The 18,350-nt window shown below is 41.8% G+C and overlaps 2 protein-coding genes across 6 annotated transcripts in view; both read left to right on the forward strand.

Annotated features, from left to right (window-relative positions):
• Nucleotides 1-18,350, forward strand: part of NOSTRIN (nitric oxide synthase trafficking) — a 62,766-nt gene that overhangs the window by 14,443 nt on the left and 29,973 nt on the right. For all 5 annotated transcript variants that reach the window (XM_060106390.1, XM_060106391.1, XM_060106388.1 and 2 more), the window contains 4 exons: nucleotides 6,951-7,034; nucleotides 9,720-9,782; nucleotides 9,981-10,062; nucleotides 16,541-16,603. In XM_060106390.1, coding sequence (XP_059962373.1) covers nucleotides 6,951-7,034; nucleotides 9,720-9,782; nucleotides 9,981-10,062; nucleotides 16,541-16,603 — 292 coding nt within the window. The remainder of the gene's footprint in view (nucleotides 1-6,950; nucleotides 7,035-9,719; nucleotides 9,783-9,980; nucleotides 10,063-16,540; nucleotides 16,604-18,350) is intronic.
• On the forward strand, nucleotides 10,545-13,050 carry LOC132494872 (cullin-4A-like). The gene has a single exon (XM_060106254.1). The coding sequence runs from the start codon at nucleotides 10,589-10,591 to the stop codon at nucleotides 12,263-12,265; it is 1,677 nt and encodes a 558-aa protein (XP_059962237.1). The 5' UTR covers nucleotides 10,545-10,588; the 3' UTR covers nucleotides 12,266-13,050.

Here is an 18,350-nt window from a genome sequence, read left to right on the forward strand (position 1 = left end):
AAATGGATTAAAAGTCAGTGCATGCCATTTCCCTGGTTAGGGATCTTTAAGACTCACCGGAATATTCTGAGATTGAGTTACCCATCCAAAGAAATATACATCATCAATTTCACATGTGCCAAGACAATTGCTTGGAGAGAGAATCTCAACTCCTATTAGATGTTGTAGCTGCAGGGCTAGAACATTAAGCTCAATGTTCTTATAAACTCTTTTCTGATTATTTTAATGAGGGGGAAAAATTCCATGTCTCAGTTTGAGATTAGCTCTGCCTTTCTTCACTTCTTTTGCATGTGGTGCTTTTTAGGCCAGAAACCATGATAAAACAGTTCCCTTAGAAGAAACCAGTGTGCTTGGAGGTGCAAATTGCCACCTCTGCCTTGGGAAAAGGTGTCCCTTTTGAACTCTATCCTTTCACTTCTGTTTAGCAGGAATTCTGAAAGGCTATATATTCTGCTTCATTAGACCCTAAGCACGGATGAGCCACATGGCAGTGTTTGTTCCAACTTACAAAAGTGACAACTCTCTCCACGCTTGCCAGTTGGAACATGGCTTCTTAGAGTGATTTCCTCTGGGGAGGAATTTACCCATTAACCTGTGCTAAGATAAAGGCCATTCAGGGTCAGAGGCCAGAGAGTTTTTCAGTTGTAGGCAAACTCACCAGAAAAGAAGCCTAGTGACGGGTTCCATTCCTCACGTATCCAAACTCATCCTCCCGACTTTTTCATTTCATTTCTTTCTGATGTGTGGGGTAATCTGCTGAGGATTCTGAAATGGTCATTAGGGTTGAAAATGCAAGAGGAAATGATTGCAGCCTGTTTTGCTTGGTTGATTCCAATGCTGGTTTTAAATATGAAATATATAATATATAATATATATAATATTTGTATATTAGGGTCACCAATATAGTATTGAAGGCAGAGATGAAGGGTACAATCATGCTGCTCAGAGAGGCCGTGTCTGGTCTCAGAGGGCTACCTTGGTGACGTTTGATATCAGAGCCCCCTCTTCCCCACTTTTCTAGACCCTCAACACGTCCAGGAACTGCAAAGATGCTTTTGGAAGAGGCCCCGGGAAGCTCGTTCTGTCTACACAGAGGCTGCTGTGGATCCCGTTTCTAGCTGCTAAGCCACCAGAGTTGTGGTGATTAAGAACACCGCAATTAAACGCAAAGGGAGAGGTGGTGTCAATTTTAAAAAGCACTTGCCTTTGACTCCCCTGCAATTCTCCTTCTCCAGCTGCTTCCCCACAGTTTCAGAGGCAGGAGAGTGGAGTGCTGGGCAGGCAGGTTCTTGAGCCAGACAAGGGTTTGAATCCCAGAGGTCACTTCTCCATGAATGACCTCGGGCAAGTTACTGACTAAACTCTGTGCTTTGGTGTTCCCCTCCATGAAATGGGTAGAGTAAGTGTCCCTTCCTGTTGGGAGGTATTGCAGGTTAAATGAGGAAATGTACTTAAAACACTCAGAATGGTGTCTGGCACGTTGTATACAATAAATGTTGGATGTCACTAGTTTGTGTGTAGACAGAACACACAAGGTCAAGTGTCAGCAACATGTCACAAAGGTGATGGCAGCACATTTTTTGGGAGAGAGAGCGGTTTGGACATGAACTTCATGGGCAGGATTACAAGAATTTTTAAGCTGTATACAAACCTATAAAACTACACATCCTCTTACTGCTCTGAAGCAAGAAATGCTGTGTGGTAATTGCCTCTCTTTAGGCTGGTTTTCTACTGTACTTGAGAGAAAGCCAGCAGAAATACGGGGGTTCAAGAATAAAGCCAGTTTCAAAACAAGAGCCCATCAATTCAAAGAGAGCAGGACCCTCTCCTTTTCTTGACACCAAAGCCCAACTTTTTTCTAGAATCAGATTAAGTTAGCGATGTAAGGGAAGGCCACACTTCCCCCTCATCATTGTCCTTTTTATTTCTGTTTAGCCTCTGAGCCATTTTGTAGGACCTGCAAGAACAGGGTAAAAGTGAAACTGAATTCTGAGGAAGAGGCTGTGCCGGACAGCATTCCCTTTCCTGTGGGAAGCCATTCAGGATTGTTCTAGAGCTGATGGATGAGAAAAATGTGCATTCTTTCCCCCGCTTCTCCCCATCTCTGTATATTTCTGAATGTTTAGAGATCCTTTTGGATACATACTCATAATAACATTAGAAAAATTAATATTTATTAAGAAATTTTTGGTACCCAGCACTAGCTGAGCACGACAAATGCATCATCATATTTAATGTTCTGTGTGCTGCTTCCAAGCAAGAATGGAATGTTGGAAAGGAAAGTCCTAAGGAATCCTCTGGTTAAAGATGGATTAGGAGAGCGTTTAATGAGTCTAGCTATTGCAAGTGCTAGAAAGCTGACATCAGAGCTGAGCACACCTCAAACTTGTGGGACTGAATTTAAATAGTTCAGCAGTTTAAAGTTTTCAAAAGTGGTGAAATGAGAACAGACTTGTAGTGGAGACTGGTTAAAAATTCTAACCAAGACCTGATGGGAAGTCCATTCATTCATTCATTCATTCAAGAAATACATGCTGAGCACCAATAACATGGCAAGCACTGTTCTAGGCCTCGGGATATAGCAATGAGCAACACAAAATCTTTACTCTTATGGAGCTTACACTCTAGGGGTATTCATAGAAGCACAGTAAAAAATTATGTGATGTAAGATAGTGATAAATGCTAGGGCATAAATGAAGCTGTAGGGAGATAGTGACAAGAATGCTCTTTTCGATAGGGTAGCCTCTGAGGTGGTGATGTTTGAACAAAACTTGTTGGGGTTGACATGAAGAAGAATGCCATGGGGTTATGTAGCAGAAGGAATACATGGCAGAGGCCACAGCAAGTGCAAAGGCCCTAAAGCAGGATGACATTTGGCCACTATGCAAGAGTACCGTGAACAAGGGGATGACAAGTAGGAGGGGAAGTCAGAGAGGGAGCCAGGGCTCAGGTTGTGCGAATCAATAAAAATCATTTCAGTCTTTGAGCCCCTGTTGGGTTTGGGCAATTACCACATTTTTAAAATTAATTGATACTATACATAGAGAATCCTAAAGATGCTACCAGAAAACTACTAGAGTTAATCAATGAATTTGGTAAAGTTGCAGGATACAAAATTAATGCACAGAAATCTCTGGCATTCCTATATACTAATGATGAAAAATCTGAAAGTGAAATCAAGGAAACACTCCCATTTACCATTGCAACAAAAAGAATAAAATATCTAGGAATAAACCTACCTAAGGAGACAAAAGACCTGTATGCAGAAAATTATAAGACACTGATGAAAGAAATTAAAGATGATACAAATAGATGGAGAGATGTACCATGTTCTTGGATTGGAAGAATCAACATTGTGAAAATGACTCTACTACCCAAAGCAATCTACAGATTCAATGCAATCCCTATCAAACTACCAATGGCATTTTTCACAGAACTAGAACAAAAAATTTCACAATTTGTATGGAAACACAAAAGACCCCGAATAGCCAAAGCAATCTTGAGAATGAAAAACGGAGCTGGAGGAATCAGGCTCCCTGACTTCAGACTATACTACAAAGCTACAGTAATCAAGACAGTATGGTACTGGCACAAAAACAGAAAGATAGATCAATGGAACAGGATAGAAAGCCCAGAGATAAACCCACGGACATATGGTCACCTTATCTTTGATAAAGGAGGCAGGAATGTACAGTGGAGAAAGGACAGTCTCTTCAATAAGTGGTGCTGGGAAAACTGGACAGGGACATGTAAAAGTATGAGATTAGATCACTCTCTAACACCATACACAAAAATTAGCTCAAAATGGATTAAAGACCTAAATGTAAGGCCAGACACTATCAAACTCCTAGAGGAAAACATAGGCAGAACACTCTATGACATAAATCACAGCAAGATCCTTTTTGACCCACCTCCTAGAGAAATGGAAATAAAGACAAAAATAAACACATGGGACCTAATGAAACTTCAAAGCTTTTGCACAGCAAAGGAAACCATAAACAAGACCAAAAGACAACCCTCAGAATGGGAGAAAATATTTGCAAATGAAGCAACTGACAAAGGATTAATCTCCAAAATTTATAAGCAGCTCATGCAGCTCAATAGCAAAAAAACAAACAACCCAATCCAAAAATGGGCAGAAGACCTAAATAGACATTTCTCCACAGAAGATATACAGACAGCCAACAAACACATGAAAGGATGCTCAACATCTTTACTCATTAGAGAAATGCAAATCAAAACTACAATGAGATATCATCTCACACCAGTCAGAATGGCCATCATCAAAAAATCTAGAAACAATAAATGCTGGAGAGGGTGTGGAAAAAAGGGAACACTCTTGCACTGCTGGTGGGAATGTGAATTGGTACAGCCACTATGGAGAACAGTATGGAGGTTCCTTAAAAAACTACAAATAGAACTACCATATGACCCAGCAATCCCACTACTGGGCATATATCCTGAGAAAACCATAATTCAAAAAGAGACATGTACCAAAATGTTCATAGCAGCCCTATTTACAATAGCCCGGAGATGGAAACAACCTAAGTGTCCATCATCGGATGAATGGATAAAGAAGATGTGGCACATATATACAATGGAATATTACTCAGCCATAAAAAGAAATGAAATTGAGCTATTTGTAATGAGGTGGATGGACCTAGAGTCTGTCATACAGAGTGAAGTAAGTCAGAAAGAGAAAGACAAATACTGTATGCTGACACATATATATGGAATTTAAGAAAAAAATGTCATCAAGAACATAGGGGTAAGACAGGAATAAAGACACAGACCTACTAGAGCATGGACTTGAGGATATGGGGAGGGGGAAGGGTAAGCTGTGACAAAGTGAAAGAGCGGCATGGACATATATACACTACCAAATGTAAGGTAGATAGCTAGTGGGAAGCAGCCGCATAGCACAGGGAGATCAGCTCGGTTCTTTGTGACCGCCTGGAGGGGTGGGATAGGGAGGGTGGGAGGGAGACGCAAAAGGGAGGGGATATGGGAACATATGTATATGTATAACTGATTAAATTTGTAAAATAAAAAAAAAAAAAGTACACTTTGAAAAAAAAAATTTTTAATTATTAATTTAATTAAAATTTTTAATTTAATTTTTTATTTAAATTTTTTTTTAAATTTATTTTTTAATTATCATAAACCCCCTTGAGGTAAGTCTGATTAATTCATTTTAATGTTGCCCAAAGCCACCCTACTGAGCCGTAGCATTCTCTTGGGATTCTAGAGCATCCAAGTTCATTAAGGGAGGCGGTCTCTCCCAGCTTGCTGCTGACCAGGATTTTCTCTCTCCATCAATCACCACATATTCCTAGAGCAGAAAAATCTTTTTTAAAACGTTATGAGATATTTCTTTACCATCTTCATTATTTCAAAATATTTGCCCTAACCTTTTCTTATACTTGGCCAAGGCCTGATGCCAAATGGGTATTTTCTGCACCTAGGCCTTAACATGCATCCTACGATGGTTTTCTTTCTTTTAAAAGGTGCTAAAAATAACTTGGAGCACAGCTGTACTAAAGAGGAAAAATGAAGCGAAACTTAGCGATAGATCCATAGCCCATGATCTCTGGGTTCCATTCATAAAAGAGGTCTTTCCTTTTTTGGTCTATAACACTGAGTCTAATTTATGTAAAAACATCCAAGGATTAAGTTAATTACTGGAGAGTCCTGGGATTGTTCCCCAAATGAAATGGAGTCACAAATAATTCTAATGATGTTTTATAATAAAAGTAGAATTAAAAGACTGAAAAATATGCAACAAAGACTCTTTGGTCCATATTAAGATGAAAAAAGTAGCATAAATTGAACTTAATATCCTACATTTTTATTATTTTCATTGAAAAGTGAAATGAATAAAAATGTGTCTTCATTTTAGCTATAGATGGGCCTAAATTAGGACATGGAAAAATCAGCTTAAGATAAGAGTGACTCAATCCATCCAAAGAACCAAGTTTTCTTTGGGAGGGTATGCCCAGATTCCCTACTGAGTCTTGTCCTGCATGGAAAGTAATGGGAATTCATTTTCTAAATCTCGTGCTGGCCCATTAGAAAGTTTCTGTTTGGTTAATTCCATCATAATGTATTATTGTATTGCCAGCTATTATAATCTAGAGCTAGTCTGATGGTGTTGGTGTCTCAGGATAAGTAGGAAAGTAGCTGGATTAGTTTGCTAGGACTGCCAGAACAAGGTACTATAGACTGGGTTACTTAACTTACACAGTCTCTTACTGTAGCTTAAACTAAAAAAACATATTGTCTCACATTCCTGGAGGCTGGAAGTCTGAGATCAATGTGTTTGGTCAGGTTGGTTCCTTCAGAGAGCTGTGAGGGAGAATCTATTCCGTGTCTTTCTCCTAGTTTCTGGTGGTCTGCTGACGATTAACCTTCGGCATCCCTTAGCTTATAATCCATCATCCCAATCTCTGCCCCTTTACCTTCACACAGCATTCTCCGTGTGTGTGTGTGTGACTGTGCCCAAATTTCTCCCTTTCATAAGGACACATCCATACTGAGTTCTAGCCAATCCTAGTGACTGCATCTGAACTTGATTATTTGCAAAGACCCTATTTCCAAATAAGGCCACATTCACAGACAGCAGGGTTAGGACTTAAGCACCTTTGTGGGGGAATACAGTTCAACCCATAACACTAGTGTACAAGAAGGTTAAATGAAAACTTCTCTCCTTTTGTAGGATTCTCTTGGATATCCTTAAAGATTACACCGAGGACAGGAGAATCCTTATAGTAGACAAATCATCTCTTTATTCATTGCATTATCAGCCTGAGTCCTCCTTCATATATTTGTGTGTGTCTCTCTCTCTTTCTCTCTCTGTGTGTGTGTGTGTGTGTGTGTGTGTGTGTGTGTGTGTGGTTTTGCTTGATTTCCAGCCATTGTATCCTATCTAACAACTATCCGTTTGCTAACAGGGCAAATTTGGAGATCAGTTATGCCAAAGGACTTCAGAAACTGGCCACCAAACTGAGCAAAACATTACAGAGCACAAAGAAAAAGTAAGTATATGGAAGAAATAAGGCAAGATCACTCTTAAAAGTAATAAAAAGCGACATATGTTCAATTCCAGCTTCCTCATATAAATGTGGCAAGTCCAGAGCATCAAGCATGGCTTCCAGTTCTTGGGCTCTTACTGTGTGCCAGACACTGTGTTAAATGCTTTCATAGATACTCTACATTTAATCCTCACGACAATCTCTGAGAAGTCTTTTTATGATCTCTATTTACAAACAAGGACTTGAGGCTTGGAGAGTTTAAGAACCTTGCCTGGTCACACAGATAATGAATTTCAGAGCTGGGTTCATCCTGTGTCTTTTTGACTCCTAAGCTCATATTCATAAAAGGCCTTGGTGAGGTTATTAACTTGGGAAGCAGTGTTGTTAAGTCGGAAGCTCTTGAAATCAGGAAGTGTGAATCCTGCTTTATCTCAAATTTATGACCTTCAACAAGCAACCTGGCCTCCCTTGATTTCCTCCTCTGTTATATGGAGTAACAAGATGTGCTCCATTGTGTATATGTGTATGTGTGTGTGTGTGTATCAGGGGGTGCATATTAAACGAGGTAATATATGTAAAGATATTGGCACATCAGATGCTGAAAAAATGTTGGTTCACATTTTTTTCAATTCAGTCGAGAATGAAGTCAATTACTTCTCTTCAGGGAGAGAAAAAAGGTATTAGTATTCTAAAAATGGTCCATTAGTGATAATTTCTTGCAAAGATTTTTGACTAATGCTTGCAGATGCCACCCAATGGCAGTGCCATTGCAAAGACCCCTTCTGATGGTAAAAGAAAGAGGGAAAGAAAAAAGGAAGGCTTCTGGAGCCCACATTCCTGCTCCCTAGGCATCATCCATAACAGCAAATAATGGCTTTGAAATTGCTCTGACTTTGAGCTTGATTTTTAGGATGGTATTTTAGAAGCCTGCAAAGGAACCAGTAGAGCACAGTGGTTGAGTGTAAATAGACTTTATTTAGACTACCCATGTTTAAATTCTGGCTCTACCTCTTACCAAGTAGGTAAATTAGGACAATTTATTTTACCTCTCATTGTGTATTTAAAATGGAAATAAAACACATCTCATATAACTCCTGTGAGTAGTAAATGAAATAATACAAGAAATGTGTTTAATACCTGGCTGGAGCCAAAGCTCCCTAAGTGTTTATTATGATTTTAGTTTTGATTACCTTCTAAAGGATGAGAGGTGTAGGTGTAGGGGTGTGTGTCTTATTGTGTGGCAACCCTAGAATCCAGCATGGTGCTCCCAAGGAGTTGGCATGAACAGAATGCTTGGTTAACCAGGGTTAGTACAACAATATTTAATAATAAGCATTAACTGAACTTTTATCTATACCCAAATCTGTTAGGTACTTGTATAATAACTCAAATTATTTCTCTTCTAAAAGACCAGTTAAGTGAGGATCAGCGAAATCAAGTGATTCTTCCAAGGTCATGCAGGAAACAAAGGGGAGCTTGTGGATTCAGACACAGAACCTCTGAGGCCAACGCCTTCTCCTTCCTGCTCTGCCGCCCAGCTCCTCCCAGGAGCAAATGTCAGATTCTCTTCCCGAAAGTGTGCTTGGGTTTCTTTTAAAAAAAGCCAACTCTATTGAGATTTAGTTTACATGCAATAAGACGCACCCATTTTAAGTATAAGGTTTGATTGATTTTGACATATGTATACACCATATATCCACCACCAAAATCAAAATATACCTATTTTCATCACCAAAAGACTCCTCATACCTGTCTACAATCCTTCCCCCAACACAGTCCCAAGGAAACACTGATCTGCTTTTTTTCAATCTAGATTATTTTGTCTTTTCTGGACTTGCCTATAATTGGAAGCATACAGTGGGTACTCTCTTGTGCCTGGCTTTGTGCCTGGCTTTGGATACACAGAAAATCTGACATCCTTTGATCTAGTTCTTTCATTCTCTGGCTGCCAGGTGCAGCCTAAGTCATGTGGAGGCAAACCTCTACACCATCTTGCTCTCAGTATGGGTGCTGGTCTGTCCCTTTCCTTCCATCAAAGTCTACACTGGCTCTGTCCCTGAGGTTTACTGATACAATGGACTTCCTGTTTAAAGGCCAACTATATGTAGGAGGAAAATAGCGTCATATTTCCTAATTCTCCCTTTGTGCTGCTAGGGTCAGGGCAGAGTTACCCTTTTGTTAAATTGAGATAGTACTCACAAGACAGTAGAACATCTGAGTGTTTGTCCTAAAGGCCCGCAGGAAGCAGGACCTAGACCCCAACCCCAAGAGCAGCACGCAGGACATGACCAGGGCTCTGGAGTCCTCCATAACTTCACTTTTCTGAGCCTCCGTTTATTCATCTGTGAAATGAAGAGCCTGAAAAGATTGTCTTTAAGGGTAGCATACTCTCTCCTGCCTGTTCTAAGTGGCTTCTCACCCTTGGCTACTTTATTTCCCTGATTTTCTACAGACATGAAATGAAAAATGGAAATCAGGATGAAAAATGATTGGGAAAAAAAACGCAGTTTATGTAATGACAATAGTGCAAATAAATATGTTGGCAGAATTTAATCCCATGGAGAAACTGAAATAGGATTAGGGATATGAGTGCAATTGCTGAATGCAATGGCTCAGACATGATGCTTTATTTCTCAGACTCCTGGGAAAATGACACCCACACTTGTGCTCCCTTGTTTTTGCCTCCAGCTGTGTTGTCAGTGCCTGGGCCTGGGTCTCGGAGGGCATGAAGTCGGCAGCGGACCTGCATCAGTGAGTACACACACTGGCCTTGCTCCAGCCCTAAAGGAAGTCATAAATATTTAAAGTGGGTATGCTACAAATACTCCACTGTAAACTTGCACTGAGTAGATATGCCTAACACACCATTTTACTTCCCCAGAAAATAATTCGGAAAGTAGATATAAATCCTAATACTAGGCTTGTGTGTCTTTCATGTTCTATTTCCAGAAAACTTGGCAAAGCAATTGAGTTGGAAGCAGTAAAACCAGCTCATCAAGTCCTGAGTGCACATGAAAAGAAGAGAAAATCAGTGAGTCAAAATCTTTCTTTTCTCCCTGTTAAAGCAAGATTTCTGTCTTTGGCTCAAGAAATAAAAGGTGATCTAAAGGTGCTCCTACGTTTCAGGAATTTACCATAAAAATAAACACAAACCAGAAGATTTATGTACGAGGATGTTTGTTAAAGCATTGTTGGCGAGCCCCGGGCCGGCATGGCGGCGCGCCCGGGCTGAGGAAGGTCGGGGGCTGCGCTGCGACTCCCTGCCCCCCACACGAGGCCGCCTCCTCGGCGCCCCGCCGGGCCCTCGACTGTTGCGGGTTCCACACAGACCGCGGCGGCCGCGAGCTCGGGGCTGGGTCGGGTCGGGGTCTGGCGCGCTCCCGAGGCCTGCGGCACCGGGTCTGGTCGGGCCGGGTTGGGCGGCGATTGGGCCGGGCCCGGCGGGGCTGAGGGAGCGCAGCGGAGGGAGGGCGAGGCCGGGCGGCGGAGACCGAGGCCGAGACCGAGGCCGAGGCGGAGGCCGGGCGGGCGGCGGGCGGGGCGCTGCGGCCGCGGCCATGGCCGACGAGACCCCTCGGAAGGGCAGCTTCTCGGCGCTTGTCGGACACACCAACGGCCTCACCAAGCCCGCGTCTCTCGCCGCGGCCGCCGGCGGCTCCAAGAAACTCGTAATCAAGAATTTCCGAGACAGACCTAAATTGCCTGATAACTACACTCAGGACACCTGGCAGAAACTTCATGAAGCAGTGAAAGCCATACAGAGTAGTACCTCCATCAGATATAACCTGGAAGAGCTCTACCAGGCTGTTGAAAACCTTTGTTCTCACAAAGTCTCCCCAGTGCTGTACCAGCAGCTGCGCCAGGTCTGTGAAGGCCACGTCCAAGCACAAATCCTTCAGTTTAGAGAAGACTCGCTAGGTAGTGTTTTATTTTTAAAGAAGATTAACACATGCTGGCAGGATCACTGCAGACAAATGATCATGATCAGAAGTATCTTCCTGTTTCTGGATCGTACTTACGTGCTTCAGAATTCCGTGCTTCCTTCCATCTGGGATATGGGATTAGAACTATTTAGAAACCATATTATTAGCGATAAAATGGTTCAGACAAAGACCATCGATGGCATCCTGCTTCTGATCAAGCGGGAGCGGAGCGGGGAGGCCGTGGACCGGAGCCTGCTGCGGGGCCTGCTGGGCATGCTGTCCGACCTCCAGGTGTATAAAGATTCATTTGAACTGAAATTTTTGGAAGAAACTAATTGTTTATATGCTGCAGAAGGCCAAAGGTTAATGCAAGAAAGAGAGGTTCCGGAGTACCTGAACCATGTGAGTAAGCGCCTGGGGGAGGAGGGTGACGGCGTGATCACGTATCTAGACCACAGCACACAGAAACCACTGATTGCCTGTGTGGAGAAGCAGCTGTTAGGAGAACATTTAACAGCGATTCTGCAGAAAGGGCTGGACCACCTGTTGGATGAGAACAGAGTGCCCGACCTCACTCAGATGTACCAGCTGTTCAGCCGCATGCGGGGCGGCCAGCAGGCACTGCTGCAGCACTGGAGCGAGTACATCAAGACTTTTGGGGCAACGATCGTTATCAATCCTGAAAAAGATAAAGATATGGTGCAGGACCTGCTGGATTTCAAGGACCGAGTGGACCACGTGATAGAAGTGTGCTTCCAGAGGAACGAGAAGTTCATCAACCTGATGAAGGAGTCCTTCGAATCGTTCATCAACAAGAGGCCAAACAAACCTGCAGAGCTGATTGCAAAGCACGTTGATTCAAAATTGAGAGCAGGTAATAAGGAAGCAACGGATGAGGAGCTGGAGAGGATCCTGGACAAGATCATGATCCTATTCCGGTTCATTCACGGTAAAGATGTCTTTGAAGCATTTTATAAGAAAGATTTGGCAAAAAGACTCCTTGTTGGAAAAAGTGCTTCCGTTGATGCTGAAAAGTCTATGCTGTCGAAGCTGAAGCACGAGTGTGGGGCTGCGTTCACCAGCAAGTTGGAAGGCATGTTCAAGGACATGGAGCTCTCTAAGGACATCATGGTTCATTTCAAGCAGTATTTGCAGAATCAAAGTGACCCGGGCTCTATAGACCTGACAGTGAACATACTTACGATGGGATACTGGCCGACGTACACCCCCATGGAAGTACATCTAACTCCAGAGATGATTAAACTTCAGGAAGTATTCAAGACGTTTTATCTTGGAAAGCACAGTGGTTGAAAGCTTCAGTGGCAAACTACACTGGGTCACGCCGTGTTGAAAGCAGAGTTTAAAGAGGGAAAGAAGGAGTTCCAGGTGTTGATGTTCCAGACGCTGGTGCTTCTCATGTTCAATGAAGGGGACGGATTCAGCTTTGAGGACATAAAGATGGCCACTGGGATAGAGGACAGCGAGCTGCGGAGGACGTTGCAGTCCCTGGCCTGCGGGAAAGCGCGCGTCCTGATCAAAAGTCCCAAAGGAAGGGAGGTCGAAGACGGAGACAGATTCATCTTCAACGGAGAATTCAAGCACAAGTTGTTCCGGATCAAGATCAATCAAATTCAGATGAAGGAAACCGTTGAAGAGCAGGTCAGCACCACAGAGCGCGTGTTCCAGGACCGGCAGTACCAGATCGACGCCGCCATCGTCAGGATAATGAAGATGAGAAAGACGCTGGGCCACAACCTGCTCGTTTCCGAATTGTATAATCAGCTGAAGTTTCCCGTCAAGCCTGGAGATTTGAAAAAGAGAATCGAATCTCTCATAGACAGAGACTACATGGAGAGAGACCAGGACAGCCCCAACCAGTACCGCTACGTGGCCTGAGGCTCGCAGCGGCTCCTCCCATGAGACACTAGAATGTATCTTTAGGGCAGAAACATTTCTGTGCTGTTTCCAGGACTTTCTGGTACTTAGCAGCATGGCTGCTTTGGGACTAGCAGGAAAGAGGGGATCCTTGGATCCTCCTTCACAGGCTCAAGGATTTGCAAATGGCTTGTGTACCTTCCCTCCAGTTCTTTCTCCTGTTCTTTTAGGCGTTTGGGTGGTTCCATGGCTCTGCAGAGTGACTCTGAGGTCGGACAAGCAGATGCTGGTTTCTTAAAAGAGGCTCCTTTGGGGCCTCCCTGGTGGCGCAAGTGGTTGAGAGTCCGCCTGCCGATGCAGGGGATACGGGTTCGTGCCCCGGTCTGGGAGGATCCCATATGCCGCGGAGCGGCTGGGCCCGTGAGCCATGGCCGCTGAGCCTGCGCGTCCGGAGCCTGCGCGTCCGGAGCCTGTGCTCCGCAACGGGGGAGGCCACAACAGTGAGAGGCCCGCATACCGCAAAAAAAAAAAAAAAAGAGGCTCCTTTGTAAGCGGTGTTCTCGTGGCAGAAGCTGGTGTTCAGGGTGTGTGTGTGAGACCCTCCGTGCTGCCCTTCTGAGCTGCAGGGACACAAGCTCTTAGACCCCAAACAAGAACCTTACTGGTGAACGTTAGGGAGAAACAGTCATTCTTAAAGCTGGCTGGTCGATTATGCAGCCTGGATAGTAGCATCTGTTCCCGGTCTTTCAACAAGTGTTAACCCCTGAGGAGTGGCTTTCAGGATGGGGCTCCTTGGCGAGACCTCTGATGCACCAGGAGGACAGCACGTCGGACGTGTGTGACGCCGCGAGCCCATGGGCGCCTTCACTTTACTTCCACTGCGTCCCTTGTGGATTTTCTGTTTGAGGGTTTAGAGGGGGGCAGTGTGTGTGTGTGTTTGCTATTCTAAGATTGATTCTAGCAGCCCCGTTCTCTGCATTGGGGAACTGCTGTTTGATTTTTTCTAATTGCGTTGTTTGTATGATTGCGACAGTAAAGTTTGGGTTTGTTTTCACGGCCCGGGCAGGGTGGCTGTCCTCTGCTGTAACTGCTGAAAAGGTTTCGGAGGAGACTTGACATTGTGAGCTGGGGTGACCTCGGTGGCACCTGCTTTCATGTTGTGTGTGCACAGCTGAGGCTGAGCAGCGGACGATGATGTTTGTGTGGTAACTAAAACAAAGATACTTTTCTGAGAACATTTAAAAGTGCTTTATATTTTACATAATAGCATGCTACATTTTGATTAAAAGCTACCAAAGGAATTTTGATCATGGTGTAAGTGTTGAAAGCAATATTTTCTGGAATATACCAAGTTTATATAATTTGATTTTTGTGCTAAATTATTAAAAGATCCTCCCTTTTTGAAACATGTGTGTTTAAAATGTGCCATCTTAGGGGTTTCCATGTGAAAATCCTCTTTAAGTATCGGCCTTATTTCTATATTTGTAAATTTTCATTTGTGAGTTCAGTAACAGGTGGTCAGTAATAAGAGACCAGATAGATTCTACTTCTTAGACTTTACGTTCATTATCTCTTTATTGTTGACATTGTAATTTAATGTAGACTTACCCTGAATAAAATTACTTTAATGGGCCTTAAAAAAAGAAAGAAAAATAAAGCATTGTTTGTAGTAGTGAAAAAATGGAAACTTCTTCATCACCCAAAAATAAATTACAATGAATTCAAGCAATGGAATACTATGCAACCATTAAAAATCTTATTGCAGCAGAATTTAATGACATGGGGATGTAATGCTAAATTAAAAAACAAGATGAGAAAATCTAACAATATAACTGCAATTTTGTAAAATAAATGTGTGAATATATGCATAGAAAAAAACCTGGAAGCACCTCCCCATAATGTTGATAAGAATTATCTCTAGATAGTGGAATTAGAGGCTATTTTTATTTCATTTGTTTGTACCTTTTTGTATTTACATTGTTTTACACTGAATAGATACACCTTTTGTAAATAGAATTATAAACGCAATTTTTAAAAGGAAATGCTTCTCTATACTTATGACCTTGGAATTAGGTAAAAGAAATACTAGGTATAATCATCAAATAGCCTTAAAATTGAAGAAAAATAACTAAACAATCCTTTCAGGGCACTGGTCCTCTTGCATGGCGTATTCTCTGGTCTGTCTGTGTACTTTTCCTTCCAGAACAATTTCATTTGTGTTCTGTTTTCATTTGCGTGTAATACAGTCAGAAAGCACTTTAAAATATATTTTCAGGCAACATGAAGAGGTATTTAATAAACACTGCTTAGCTCTGATAGGGATGGGGTCATGGTCATTATCTGTGTCAATGACAGCTACAGGTGAGAAGTTCAGAGCAGTAATAGGAGGTATTTGAGAAGGGCAGGGGCAGTGGCTAAGGGGAGTTTCAAGTGATCACAGCCAGATAAAGCAGGTCTTAAAGGTGGTAAGTCCATAGGATGAGGGGATTTGTGAAAGCCCTGATGGAAGAGAAATGATACCAAAAAATTTTTATTCAAACGTATGAAAATGAGTCAGGAAATGGAATAGATGTTTGGTGGGCATCCATGTATTTTTACCAGAATGGATGTTCTCCTTAGGGCTAGGGTGATGGGGGAAGTTTACAGGAATTACTAGAAAGTAATATAATCTTCTGCCTTTGCAAACCAACTTAATAAAAGCCAAACACTAGTCTATGCTTCATTAATTACAAAATATTTTCATAACACATAATAATAGGATAATCACTAGAATTTCCTTAGTACTTACTAAATTAGGCACAGTGCTATGATCAGTGCTTTAGATAATTAATGTCATGGTCGCCTGAGAATGCTGGTCCAGTTTATAATCTTCTTTTTAGCATTTGCCCCTCTCTGTTGCACCCCTATCACCCTGCCACATTTTCTCACAAAAAAGTCGAATTTTTTAAAGTGAACTTGTTCCATATTTCAGCAACATAGAGTCAAAAGTGACATAGTGCATAAAATTATTTTAATTGTATTTGTTGTGCTAAACCACATATTCCAAATCTAATGAACTGAAAAAGAAAAAAGTACAGTGTTGCTAGATCTCAGAGTGGTTGAGTAATGGCTGATCTGTGGGTTTTGAAGAAAGGTCTATGGTTCAGGAGAAAAGATTCTGCACTAACTTAAGTCTGATCTCCTCAGGAGGTTGCCTAGTTCCATTTTCATCATTTACTGCCCCATTGGCTATTTTAAAGTAGGAGAAAAAGTTAATTATGATTAAGAATTCAATCTCTTTGAAATTAAAGCAATATTCACTTTAGAGGCAATAAGACAGTAAAATTAGCACTGCTAGGACTTATACTGACTCTCACGGTATTAAAATTTGGGCCACATGGAATAATGCTGAAGAGGAAGTAATGGGACTGGAAGTGATACCAAACTATGCAAGATCCTCCTCCACACAGATTGTACCCATTTATATTGTTTCTACAGAGTTATATATTAAAAATAATTATCTTACCAAATGCATTCAGGGTAAATCTTGTGAAGAGATTCTTGACCTGAGGAAAAGAGAGTTGACTACTTTTCTCAGGAAATATGTCCTCTATAGGATTTTTAAATTCCACTTAATTGTGCTACTAATTGTACCAGAATTAATAAGCCAGCACTGTGACTCAACAAGAAGACAGCAAAAAAAAATTTTTTTTCTTTTTTTCCCTTCGACAGCTTGATAATGAAGTTGAAAAGACAGCAAATCTTGTCATTAGCAACTGGAATCATCAAATTAAGGCAAGTATACACAAATATCATTTGTGTAAACCCAATTTTCAGGATTGAAGCTTTTGGCTTTTGTACAAATGTGATCGTGTGTTTTAGTGTCAGTATTTCTAAGTGCTAACTGAAAAGCAAAATGTTTCCTCGTCTGGGTTATTATATAGATATATCTTTCAACTAAATCAATAGAGGAGCAGAACTCTAAAAATGACTTTTATTTATAGCTAACATGTGGTGTTTATTGTATGTCAAGTGCTATATATTTATGTGTTGAATCATCACAAAAGCCAACCAATGTGGTATATGACCTTGTGCTGTCCCATTTTATAGATGGATGGGGAAGCAGAGACACAGAGGTTAATAATTGCTTAATGTTACAAAGCTGGTTAATGGTTGAACCAAGAATTATTCCAAGTCACTGGGCTCCAAGGTAACTGCCCTTAAGCATTACCTACACTGACTGCCTCTCTGTATAATTTGAAACTTAGGGCAAGATATGAATACTGAGTTTTGGTTTTATCTTTTATAAGGGCATTTGTGATCTCTGTCTCACCAGTGAGAGGAACACAGTGACGGGTGGGTAAAGATGTGTAAAGGGGGATGCCTGTATTGGTTTCACAAGTATGTACGGCCCACTCCTTGTGCACCACACTGTACTAAGATATAGTTCTTGTTTCCATGTAATTTAAAATTTAGTTGGCTAGATAACATGTGTGCAGGAAAGAGTGAATGACTTCTAAGGAGAGGAATTATGATCTGGTGTGAGAATTTAGAGCATATCATTACAGGGTCTTAAACAGATAATCACAGATGGTGCCTATATATATATGATTATTCTAGAACAATCCAGGTTAGGAGGAATTCATTTCGAGTAGGAAGGACTAGAAGCCAGTGGAGAGGGAATCTGCTCGGAAAACCCAATGATTCCCTTTGAGGGGACTTGTGCTACCAAAGTTGAAATTCTCTTTTTCATCCCCAAAGGGTTGGTGCCCAAAGAGAACTTTCTTTCCCAAGTAGATGGCCATGAGTGCAAAATAAGTGGAGACACCCTTAGAAACAGGAGGCCGCATCTCAGCCCTCAGTGTTGCCTCTGAAGCTCCTGCTGGAACCAAGGACCCCATAAGACAAGGACTTTAATCAGAAATGTTTGAGATAAATGAATTTGTATGCCCACAATAACAGTTCTGGTAAAGGGATGTTCACAAGAATCACTTCTATAGTGAATATTTAAAGGTCCCATAAACAAGAGTCCAGTCGTTTGTTTTCAGTTTTGCTCTTGATTTTATGAGCTTTCTTAAACAGAATTTGTTTTTAAAAATACATTCTGTAGGGCTTCCCTGGTGGCGCAGTGGTTGAGAGTCCACCTGCCGATGCAGGGGACATGGGGTCGTGCCCCGGTCCGGGAAGATCCCACATGCCGTGGAGCAGCTGGGCCCGTGAACCATGGCCGCTGAGCCTGCATGTCCGGAGCCCGTGCTCCGCAATGGGAGAGGCCACAATAGTGAGAGGCCCGCATATCGCAAAGAAAAAAAAAATTCTGTAAATATTCAGCTTTCACAGGAAATGCAATACAATGGACCAAAAGAGAAACTATGCTCAGTAACTGCCACTGCTTTCAGGAACAAAAAAAAATCTTTTTTTATTTCCCAGTTTCCATCAAGTAATTTTTCTAAATAGAATGATTTTATTTTTTATGAAGATTGACAGAGAAATTAGAGAACATAAAATGCTTGCACTATAATAGTTTTCTCTCCAGTTACAA

Source organism: Mesoplodon densirostris, chromosome 8 (genome assembly GCF_025265405.1).
Source record: "Mesoplodon densirostris isolate mMesDen1 chromosome 8, mMesDen1 primary haplotype, whole genome shotgun sequence".
Lineage (NCBI taxonomy): Eukaryota > Metazoa > Chordata > Mammalia > Artiodactyla > Ziphiidae > Mesoplodon > Mesoplodon densirostris.